At 28.8% G+C, this 12,431-nt stretch overlaps 1 protein-coding gene and 1 long non-coding RNA gene across 2 annotated transcripts in view; one reads left to right on the forward strand and one right to left on the reverse strand.

Moving 5' to 3' along the window:
• The first annotated feature begins 215 nt into the window (after positions 1-215).
• Positions 216-3,788, forward strand: LOC122272130 (uncharacterized). The gene is made up of 3 exons (XR_006226801.2): positions 216-279; positions 910-1,009; positions 2,777-3,788. It is a non-coding gene; the product is annotated as an uncharacterized lncRNA (long non-coding RNA).
• Positions 3,789-7,838: 4,050 nt separating this feature from the next.
• The window catches only part of LOC107453546 (tropomyosin-1, isoforms 9A/A/B), a 31,215-nt gene continuing 26,622 nt past the window's right edge, over positions 7,839-12,431 (reverse strand). The window contains exons 12-14 of the mRNA XM_071184439.1: positions 11,628-11,696; positions 9,131-9,253; positions 7,839-8,424 (exon numbers count right to left, since the gene is read on the reverse strand). Of these exons, the coding sequence (XP_071040540.1) occupies positions 9,161-9,253; positions 11,628-11,696 (162 nt within the window). The 3' untranslated portion in view covers positions 7,839-8,424; positions 9,131-9,160. The remainder of the gene's footprint in view (positions 8,425-9,130; positions 9,254-11,627; positions 11,697-12,431) is intronic.

Genomic DNA, 12,431 nt, shown 5'->3' on the forward strand with positions numbered 1-12,431 from the left:
TCTATATGAAAATCAAGAGAGAAACTAACGTACTTCCTTCCTCTATGACTTTCCACACGCTAATGGGGAAAGCATGTGAAGTGTTGCCATAGGAAAAGAGTTCTGCTCTACGCCACCTGCAGCCCATTTCGATCGCCAATTATAATTTTAGTGTTTTCTGCTATTTTTTAATCTTAAGTTCTGGCAACACTGGCAGTCCACAACATTTGTTTCAAGAGAAAACAAGATGGCTAACTTGTGATAGTGTTCGGTGTTGATCTCAGATATTTGTTATTTCAGGTGAGTGTCAATACTTTATGTTTAATGTTTTTTTGCACAAAATATGATTCAATTCTAAAGAACTTATTAAAATACTTTTGAGTAATATTGTTATTGCATAGCTTATTTTTCAAAACGGCGACAGATTTTCTACGCCAAATTCGCCAATCTGAAGGAATATAAACAGGCGATGAATTTTAAGAGTTTAAATAATTTATCGATCCATAAATTACTAAGGCTGGAATTGATAAATATGCGAGATCCATTGTAAAATAATACACAGACAACAATCGCCAGGTAAAAAATACTGATTTTCACCTATGAAGAATCATAGATCGACTGTATAGGAGCTAAATTGCCGGGATAGAAGGAAGGTATCGGCGCGTTTACGATCGACATTTTCATGAACTTTGGAAACCCTAGAACAACTTTTTCCGACTGAATGTTGGATGAAAAGTTTATCTTGCTGTTGTGTTGGGTGAATTTCTGCACATGTGATATGGCTTTTAGTTTAAAATACATAATTAAGTTTTTTTAAAATTACTTTAAATGTTTTGGATCCTAGAGCATTTTTTTTTCCTTATGAGTAGTGTTTGAAGTATCCTTTGAGTCATCCAAACATGTATTGCTAAATAATTGACTCCATTGTAGCTGTTGTTAATAAAAATATGCAGCTCTTTGAGGTCAGTGATATTTGGCCAAGAGTTAATGAAGCAGAAGCAAGAGTGTTCTTCCGCTGTTAATTGCCACGGTATGACTTCTTTTTCTTCTTTCTATTAATATGTAGTTGTAATATTAGGCCGAACTTAAAGCTTAAGATTTTTTTTATATTTATTAAAACTGTTTCAAAATAATGTTTCATTCATGTTTTTATGCCTGCCTTTTTTTATACAGAAATTTATTATTTTTTTGACAATATAGTTTATTAAAAGTTGTTAAAGTTTCTAAATTTCACTATTTGAACAGAGGCAGAGTTTACTAAAAAATTGTATCAAAGGGCAATAAAAGCATAATTTTTATTTTAAAAGTATTAAGAGAAAAACATTTTTAATACAGCTCTTTCAAAGTTTAATATTCAATTAATTAAAATCAATAGCTCTCCAATTGAATTTATAATTAATTTTTATTTTATGTTTGATTAATTTTTGAACTAGTAAAATAGCATTTAACTTTGTGAATTTGTTTAAAAAAATGTATAAGAAGGAAATAATGCCTGAAAAATAACTTCTCTTTTAGTGAAAAACTAAATTAATAAATGTTTGCTTTTGCATGATGTATATTTAGCCCTGAGAAAATTCTATAACATCTCTATAAAACAAAGAATAAAAACCAAGCAATATTTAACAATAATTTTGACTGATCTGAAATAATAAAATTGAAATTGGCGCATAATAGGTTCGTTTCAAAAAATTTCAATAAAATAATCATCAAAAAAATATGTTTGCCTGCTTCATCTTATGTAAATTCTTTGAAATCACTGAAAAATCAAGAGAATCAATTACGTAAAAACGAAAATCAACAGATTCTTTCATTATTATTTAAATGAAACGAACTATTTTTTTACACGTTTTTACACTACTTAAAATTATTTTATCTAAATGCACTTTCATAAATCACAAAATTATTCAATTAATCTGTTACTTTAGTCTATCCAATTATAAATTAAAATTTTTAGCAAGCTTAAATAAAAAAGGATGAAACATAAACTAAATTTCAAACAATCATGCACAAATGAATACTAATGTCGTTACTTAAAAGATGGGGGCTTTATCTATTTTAGTTCCCAATTAACGCAATCAATGGATTTTTAGTCATCTCATATGGCATTTGCTGCCTGATGAGGAGAGAAAGGGATACTCTCCTCCCCCCCCCTCACCCAGAACTTGTTTTTGCCAGAGCTTTTACTCTAGCCGTTAGGTGGAGTTCTGCAACTAGGTATACAGCTTGTTTGGGAGGGTGAAAAAGATCTGCTTCCGTTTTCTAAGCGGGAGCTGGATATCCTACTGCTTTAGGATCCATGGTCAATACATAGTTTTTTTGGAATTTAATACTTATTTTAATCAGATAAATCGTAATTAATTTTAAATATTGACTAGCGAAATTATTTATTAATTTTTTTCACGTTCTTTCTATAGCCAAGGTTTTGTAAGGTAATCTTGTACAGTTTATTTCTTGTTACTTACAATAAAGTATGAATTTTTCCATATTCATAGATTCCAAATTACTTCTAAACAGAGCCCCCCCCCCCGACTAGTAAATAGAAAAAATAAACTTAGACTTACCTGCACAATTCATATAACTTATCAAACAAAATTCAACTTACTGCAAACACACGTTTTTGGTATCATTATTAGTCACACATAGAAACTAATCGCAAATAATACACTAAGAAAAATATTTATCAATACCTTTAATGCATAGGATATACTAAATATATTTTGGTTTTTATAAGTACAATTGTATTTAGTGTTAATACAAACAATGTTTTATTTATTAATCAGAATATTAAAATCAACAGGAAATGGAAACTGATTGCATGTTGGAACTACAAAGTTTGGGGATATGAACACTGGGCAAAACAAGATATAAGACAATGAAGAGGCCTGAAACTATATACAGTGTTTTATATCGAAAAAGGAAATTAATGAAAAGAAAAAGCAGGGTTAGGAAGAATTTTTTTTTATTCTTCCAAAACACTTTTACACTTGCATTTGAAGTCATCTGATCAAATGTGTTATAATTTATTTAATAGTATTTAAAAACAATACCACCAAAATAGTTAAATTCACAACTTTTATCAACTAAATTCTCAAAAAATTGTTAAAAAAAATTAAGTTACTTAGACTGAGAAAGTTTTTCTACCTATTTTACATAAATTTTAAAAGCAAAAGTAACAAAAAATATATGCAGTATTTTGAAAACTTCAATGTAGACATATTTCACATACAGCAAATGGAAAATTTTAAACTCCTTAACTCTTAGTCTATCTCGATTTATTATTTACATACATCCCATTTTCATTATTTATTTGTGAAAAGCCTTCATTGTCACTTACTTCTTTTGAAAAAATTTCATGCTGTTTTTAAGAAAATTAAAAAAAAAAAACACAATTTTTAATCGTGCCAACCTTAATAGAACTACTATGAATCACATTGAGAATAAATATAATATACACTATTTAATTGTTAATATAAAAAAAAATTTATGATTTTTGTTTATTGCATAAAATTAAAATAATTTAACTTCCCTAATCACTTATGATTTTTGAAAAAGGATTCTTTCAGGAAAGTGCATTCTCTAAAACTTGTACTTACTTTTTCCTTATCTCAATCAGAAAATTCAACAATTGTTTTTTTGGAAATTTTAATTTGTGCTCATCAGATTACTACTTGGGACCTGCTAACAGAGAAGTACACAAAAAGTAAATATGAATACTCAAATGAAATTTTTGGTTATAAAAAGTTGAGAATTACTAACTAAACTAAACATGGAATACTTAAGTGCTATTACATTACTCAATAAAATTATTACAAAGTAATTTAAATTACATTTCATTGAAGGAAAAAAAAAGGGTAGTTTAAAGGACAGTACGAACTTACTGAGAAGAATTTGATCCGAGAAAGCTAAATACAAATATCCAACATCTTCAAGGAAGAATAGAAGACTCATATAACCTTTCAGAAGAACAGTGAGAGTAGAACATGACAGCCAAAATCCATTTAATATATATTGTGATTGAATTTTGCAACACAAACCACACTACATATTAATATATTTAGCCTAAATCTTTCAAATTACTTTGAGAAACAGGAGGCAGTATGACACAAATATCTTATTTGATAGGCTAACTGAAAATAAAACATCCAATATGTACAATATTAAAACAAAATCTTAAAAAACACAAAATTAAGGCACCTATTAACTTGGCCCATACAGGGGATAAAGCTTACAAAAAAAAAGATAATCCATCCTTTTTTTAAAAAAAAAATCTTTTCATTAGAAAAAATGAAATAACTACATCTACTTGCTTTGTCAAATTGGACAAGCACCTAATATAATATTGTTTAAATGAACTTTAGAAAATAGCTTGTATTATTAATAATTTAAAAATACATTCACTTATTATACTATCCAGTATTTAATTCCTTGAATGTAGAAAAAAAAATTAAAAATTAATATTTTCGGGTTTCAATTTTGAAGTGGATAATTTTATTAACATCTATTGAAATTAAATGTTTCCCTTAGAATAGTAAACTCCACAGCACTATTAAATAAACATCAAGATTCTTAATATAAACTGAAAATCGCCGTTAAGTATATATTTAACAAATAATTAGCATTATAAAAAAAATAATTAGGGTTTACATATTAAACCAAAGTATGTGGATAGTAATGAGAAAATAATAACATATAATAATTAAAAATATATATACTTACTTATTAAAAAAAAAGCAACTACATGAAACGTTTAATTTTTAGGAAAAGTAGAAATTAAAATAATAAACTACGATAAAAACAATTCTAGCAATGCTAATCAGTTCAGTCGTTGTAATGGCGGGGCTTGTGAGCATCATTCGCTTTCTCCTCTTCTCTTTACCCCCCTTCACGCGTGCCATACCCTCCAACTGCTACGGAATTTCCGTAGTTTCAGAAATCTTCTTTTCAGACGGTAGCAAAATTAATGTCTTAATATTTAAAAAAAATTAATTTTAGCGTAACTTGTCCACTATTACTCATAAAAGTGCAGGCCATAGGGCTAGATTCTTAAGTTCTGATAAACGTTTTATGAGAGATCCATTTGCTTTAAAAATTTCTACTTTGGTTCGCTACCAGTAGAAAGAATTATTTTCAAAATCCTCATAAGTTGGAGGGTATGGTGGTTACTTATCGACTACCTAACTGCTAGTAATTCTCCGGAGCATTTCAGGCACTTAACATGGATGATTTTTCCTCCAAAACTCCTCTTGTATTCCAGTCATTCTTATCAGCTCTGTATAGAAAACAAAGAATATAGAGGGGAATCCCTTCTATATTCCTTGATAGATAAGGCATGCAGGAGGAGGAATTCTTCTACCACCTTGTTTTTCCCTCTTGTGAAGAAAGAAAACTGGTTCTTTCTTAACCTTAAAGCATAGGAGGAGGGATAAGTTCTTTTTATCCCCCAACAAAAATAGGATTAGTATCAGCTGGTACAGTCTAGTCTAGAAGCATCTGTTTCAGTTATAAGTTTAAATTCAGCTAGCGTTTTAAGCCTATATTTTTAGTTTTAATTGCTAATATTATGTTATAAAAACGATCGATTACGGGAGTAAATGACAAAAGTTTAATTTTGAATGTCTCTTATTTATCATTTAAAGTTATATTTATGTTAAGTTGTTAAAATTGACGTTGGAGGTCTACACATGAGCGTTTAATCGCGATTTCGGCCTGGCGAATTCGAAACTTCGATAATTCTATCACTTTAAGTAAGGTATATAAAATCCGGAAATTTCAGAAATCCAGACCTTTTTTTAAATCCCCCCCCAGCAGTTCAGATTTTCGAGGTTGCAATGTATATATATATATATGTTTAGTTTAAGTGTCATAGTGTAATATTTGAGCAGATTGCATCACCCGTCATCATGTAATACTGAAAAGAAATTCATCATCTCAACTACTTCCTCATTGAACGGTGCCAGCGAGTCCCGAATTTATAATTAACTCTTTTTTTCCATAGAACAATCTAATTTCACTTTCGATTCGGCGACCCTGCGAGAAGGCAGCTCTCACCGATCATATCACTGATACACTTATTTCCTTTTTTTTTCTATTAAATGTTAAGTCATTATTTCCTCTTATGCTCCACAAACTCCTTCATATATAATGAGAAGTGATTACTTAAAATTGAAATTCATGCATCGCAATATCGTATATAAATTGGGTTTATCAAAATTTTGCAGAGTTTAGTAGCAATTACCTTTGAAAAGGTGATCGAGAAACAAAATGGACTTGCAATAGATTCCAAGCAACTTGAGTGCCTTAAAAAGTTATGACACAATATTGCAATTCAAAATTTTCAACATATTTTACATTTTAAGAAGAAGAAAAAATTTAATAAGTTCAGAAGCTCCCATTGACCGCAGGTTGTCAACCCAATTTATGTTAAACAACATAGCTAAAACCTTTTTTTTTTTTTTTTTTTATAGCCTTTTCAGGCAAAAAAAAGTTGCCATAGTCGCCTTAGGTTGAAAATAGTTGCATTTTAGTCACCTGTGGCAACCCTGAATTATAACCTTTCCTACAACAGTTTTTTGATAGAATTCTAGAAGAATTAGCTAGAAGCACAGTCATACGTATAAAAAAAGTGTAAACATTTTAAAAGCATTAAAAATGTTAAAGTAATCTTTTGAAAACAGAACAAACACTCTCCAGGCAAAACTAAATCTCTCTGGATTTTCAGACTAAAATTAGAAAAGTTCCACAAATTGTTATGATTAACATAATTTCAATAGTAAATTAAAAATTTGACAACAATATGTATTAAAAATGTATACCTTAAATTTTGTTTCCATAGTTACAAACTTAAACATGATTTTAACATTTACATAATTTTACCTACAATACTATGATTTCTATTATAGCTGGTAAGAATCGATTTTGAAAAATGTTGGTTGTCCCAATGTTTTAATAGATACAATGGGTTCTATCTATAGAAGTAATGCAGTCATATTCAGTAAAATGAATAACAATAATGCGTTGATATTGAAAAAAAAATTCAGAGAAATTTCCCTGAGAATGAGTAAGTTTTACTTGTTTCCGGAGTACATTGAAATAAATAAAAAAGTTGTCCTCTCTTATTTTTTATTCCTTTCAGATTCTTAATTAAGTTTAGAATGAGTGAAAATTTAATGTAATTAACGAATTAAAATCATCAGTTCTCACTCAATTTGCAAAAAAAAAAATAATAAATAAAATAAAAAAAACCTTAACTTTTCCAGGTATACCAAATAAATTTCAATGAAAATTGAGACCACATTTTCTTCAGAAAACTTTGATTCTTTTATTTGTTATGTGAAATAATAGATTTTCTGTGTAAAAAAAAATTATTAAATGAGGATGGGAACATTTCAGTTGGACTCAAAATGTGAAAATTTTTACAACAAATAATTGTAATAGATGTAAGCATTATTTAACTCGAATCTCAATACCTGACTACTGTTACAGACAATTTTAAGACTGGTTACTTTTTGTAAAAAAAATTGCAATTTTCTCTGATCTTTGGAACAAAATTATCAAACAATTCCAGGTTTTCCCTGAACTGTGGGAACCCTGAATCAACTTACATTAATTCCCCACTCAATTCAAAATATATTTGCAGAAAGATTTTTGGGGAAGAAAAAAAACCCTTAAACAAAACATGAAAATAAAATGGAGGATACAAGGAAGAATGCTAAAAATAAACAACATAAGAAGCTGGTCAATTCACCCAGGATTATAAAAGTTAATTTTTGGCTTAGGTAATTAGAGTGAATGGAGCTCATTCTGGATAACTCTTTACACACATACATTTAAACCTTGTCAAGAAAAAGAACATACAATGATTAATTTGCACCAACATTTTAATCAATACTTAAAAAGGAAACATTTTATCACTCAAACACATAAATATTTAAAATTTTTTAACTAATAATCATATATTACATAATAAATATTAGCACCAGTTATGTGATCGAATAAATAACAATTTACAGGCATTTCAAAATTCACGAGGAAATTTTAAAAAAATGATTCAACAAACTAGGAAGCATTCAATTTACATAAAATGACCTTTGCTTATTTAGACAAATGACCATTTCAATACATATTTAGTTCAAATGATTCAATTCTGCAATTTTCAGTTGAGAAAGAAAATTGTAAAAATAACAGCTATTCTTTATCAAAATACACTAAATTTTAAAAAAATAAAATTTTTAAAAATGAAAAATTGCAACAATTTGTTATATTAATGGAACAGTTTGTTTGAAGCAGATCTTTTTAGGTAACTAACTAAGTGAGAGAAATCATGTAAAATCATCAACGTGTATAGTTATGCCAACTTCAGACTTTTTCGCGTGCCTCGGCAATTCTGTATCATTGCCACCCAGCATGTATTCATTACTTCTAGACGGACTTTTTTCTTCTTGGGGTCTGAAATTCAACAAATATATATTACTCATGCACACACGTTACTTTTAAATTTGAGCAAATTCAAAGTGACGTTAAATTTCATTCAAAAAATTTAAAAAAATAATTTATTTTTAATTTGAAGGGCATTAAGTTTTAATTTAAATGTCTTTAAAATGCAACAAAATTCATACTGTGCTGAAAATATCTAGAAACGAAACACAAAATAAAATTCAACATTTGTGTACAAAGAATTTCAACTTACATTAGTTTTAATCTTATTTTAACAACACAGCAAGATTTTGTTTTTTAATGTTTCGGTACAACATTAAGTTTTGAAAAATTAAGACAAATGTGGTGAAATTAATATGTTTAGCTTACAGAATACATTGTTTTTATTGAATAAAACATGATTTAATATGTTACTTTGCAGTTTTTGCGTGAAGAGTACCAAATAGAAACTATAGAGTGATCAAAAATACCTTGGATAAGTATTGTTTAATATATTTTCATTAAACAAAAGAGAAAAATAATTATAAGAGATTATAAATCAATAAATTTTTATATTTACAGTGGCTTCCAAAAATGTTCGTAAACTTATGAATTTTATTGAAATAGGGCTCTACTCATTAATTCAAATGGAAAATTGTTTATTTATGAAATTAATTATATGATAACAGCCATAAAGCTTGTTGCAAACACTTTAAATGTAAGAGAAACCAATACTTACAGCAAGCATTCTAAGCTAACCTGCCGTTTATTAGCAGCTGTTACTATGCACAGCATCATCTAATAGAAATACTACACTGGATACTGTATCGAAGCGAAACACTTCGCTGTGCTTCTGAACAAACTAGAAGGGGGAAAAAAACAAGTATTCAGTGAGATAACAAATAAGATGAAAAAGACTAGGCTAGGTACTCTATTTACATCGTACTAGAGCAGCACAATAATAAACATCTCCAAGTGGATGATCCAAAGACATGCCACAGTGGTAATTGTGAGCCCAACTAAAAAATCCTGAGAAATCATGAATGACGCATTTCAAAAAATTAATGTCATTATAAATTTAAATCATTGATATTTTCACAACATGAAATTCTAAATAAATTATATGCAGCATAATTTAAATAAATAATTATGTATAAGATTACTTCTATCTCCAATCACATTTATTATTCTATCAAAAAAATAAATAAATATTTACAAATGAAAAATATATCAAGTATAAATTCTAGTTCTAATATTTCTAAATAAAATATACAAGAATTTTTAAACAAAAATGTGATAAATGATTTCTCGAAACTTTTGGAGCACGATCGTCTCTGCATGCCGTCTCAACTTAGATCCTCTGCAGAGGGGATGGTTCCCCTGCTTTGGTGAGCTGGCGACATACGCGCGAAATCTAGCACTTTGCGTCAGAACAGTTTAACGAGGACCGATACTGCACCCCCTCGGTTCATACGCAGACTCATCAACGTGGTCACCCACTCGCTTACTGACCACAGCCAGTCGTGCTCGACTTCGGTGTTTTACCGGGATCTCCACAATCAGTCCACTGCGGGAGGGGAATCCAAAACAAATTCCAAAAAATATATACGCAGTAAAAGTTTGTTATAACAATTCAAAAGAGCAGACAGAGTTATAGTGAGTGTTAGACAAATACAGATATTTAAAATTAATGTTAAAAACTAAAAGGTGAAATAAACCCTTTCCTTTTTATTTTGAACAGTAGATTTTGATTTAAAATACACATCTATAGTAGATTGCTTTTGCCAATAGATTGTAGAATGAACATCAGGAAGGGTAATATGGAGAAATTATGGATGCATAACAATAATTGTATAGTTTTGGATGCATCGTTTATGGAAGGATTTTTAAAAATACAAGAAAATGTTTCATCGGTAAGGAGGAGGATAACTTTGTAAACATTCAAATGAAATGTTGTTACTTATTTCATTTTTTTTAGGACTGAAATCAGAACTGAATGCCCATATGTGCATAATATGGCTATGTGCCGTTGCAGGGTTGCCACTTTTATCTGTAAAAAAAAAAAATCCCTGTGTTTTCCCTCAACATATTGTGACACATTCACATATACTAGGATAACGATGGCTAGTTTTAGTTGCTGGAAATAAGGAACAACTAAACATAGAAGAATTAATGTTACAATAAACTTATGAAATTTAATATAAGTGAACTATCACCTTTACATATCTGGTAGAACATATCTTGAAAAACGGAAAGACAAAATAGCAATACATGATTTTTAGATTATGTTAATACAACTAGAGACATTGGATTTCAAATCCAAGAGAATATGAATCGTGATATTGATTTCAAAAACGTGTAAATAAAAATTTAGATGTTGGATTTTTAAATCCCATGAATATGAAATGAGATGCAAGATTTTTAAATCAGGTAAATATAGAAATCGATGTTCGATATTAAAATCATGTGAATATGAATTGCAATATTAGCGAATTCCGGCGTAGTTTCACATATTAAAATACCAAGCAACATTTTTCTGGTTACCAGATAAATGGTTCTGTACTGTAATATAAATAAATAGATTTTAGGCTTATTTACTTTGCATCTCATTGTTATCGTCAATGGTGAAATGAGTTATTTTCCAGAATTGGAGTAAGCTTTTGGCCAAAATTCCAATTTTACACCCAAAAATTAAGTTTCCCCACATGTTTCTTTGATCTCTTGTGAAGTATGATTAGGCCACATATCCTGGGAGCCTAGGGTCAAGGAAAGGGGTCAAACTTGGAGTCATAAGATGAGTTTTTCAAAATATTAAACAAAATTATTTTTGTTTATTCAGCCTAGCCCATTTTTTCCCCAATATTTCAAATTTAAACAATTTGTATGCTACCCTCATTTTTCAGTCCCTTTCCTGAACAGAACAAAAAGACAACTACTTACAAGTCAAACTTAAATCTGGAATGAAAAATTAAGATTTTGGGGATTTAAAATTAACTTGGAGGGTCCAGTTTGATAACTTTGAATGCACACCCGGAAGGTTTTTCAAACATATGTTTTCTGATTTTATGTGCATTTCTTGAAATACTTGAACATTTCCACACATTTTGGACCTTCTAAAGAGCAAGAATAATTCAAATCAAATAAGAGAGAATTGAAAATAGCTAAAAATTATATACATAACATTCTGATACAAAAGGAATTAATCTTGATAAAATCAAAACAGTAACATGACTAACCTTGCGTAACATACCATACGTTCTTTTAAACTTTTTGTTCCAACTCACTCCAGACTGTTTAGTTATTTCCTGAAAAAATAAAAATCAGAGTTAAATAACAGATCTGATTCACATCACTATACCTAAGCCCCGGGACATTGTCTCAGAACTGTCTGAGTTCTTGCAGAAGGATTTTCCCTTTGGGAAATAAAAAATTTTACTTTTCTTTTATGCAGAAATTTTCGAAAGATTTTATCTCTTCTTCAGAATTTTATTCAAAAGATGACTTTCTCATGCATTGGAGTGGGGAAATTTTTTTTATTTTGTCTATCTTTTTTTCGGCAGTTACTACTACAGATTTTACGATTTATTTATTTATTTTTTTGATGTGATGATGAATTATAAAATGCAAAAATGGAAATAATTAGTGTATTATCTAAAAAGGAAAATAATTAGTGTGTTGTATTTCTACAAAATGCAAGAATATTGCCCATAATATTAGAATAAAAAAAATCACACATTTAATTAAAAAAAAATTATTTTATATGATCCAATTTTTATTGAAGTTATAGTTTTTTTTTGAAGTTTATATATTTGTTATTGTTAAATATCTTGCAGAAAGATATTACTATTAGAGGTGTGTAGCAGAGAGCCCAAAAAAATTCTGTCTTGGGGTACGGAAGTAGAATGCTTAAGATTACTTTGATTATCAACAATTCTAAGCAAAAATGTAAAAGAACAATTAAGAAAACATATTAATCGATAAAAACATTATCATTCCTACATTACAATACATAGATTTTTTTACTAAGTTTAAATAATAGA

Source organism: Parasteatoda tepidariorum, chromosome 8 (assembly GCF_043381705.1).
Source record: "Parasteatoda tepidariorum isolate YZ-2023 chromosome 8, CAS_Ptep_4.0, whole genome shotgun sequence".
Classification (NCBI taxonomy): Eukaryota; Metazoa; Arthropoda; class Arachnida; order Araneae; family Theridiidae; genus Parasteatoda; species Parasteatoda tepidariorum.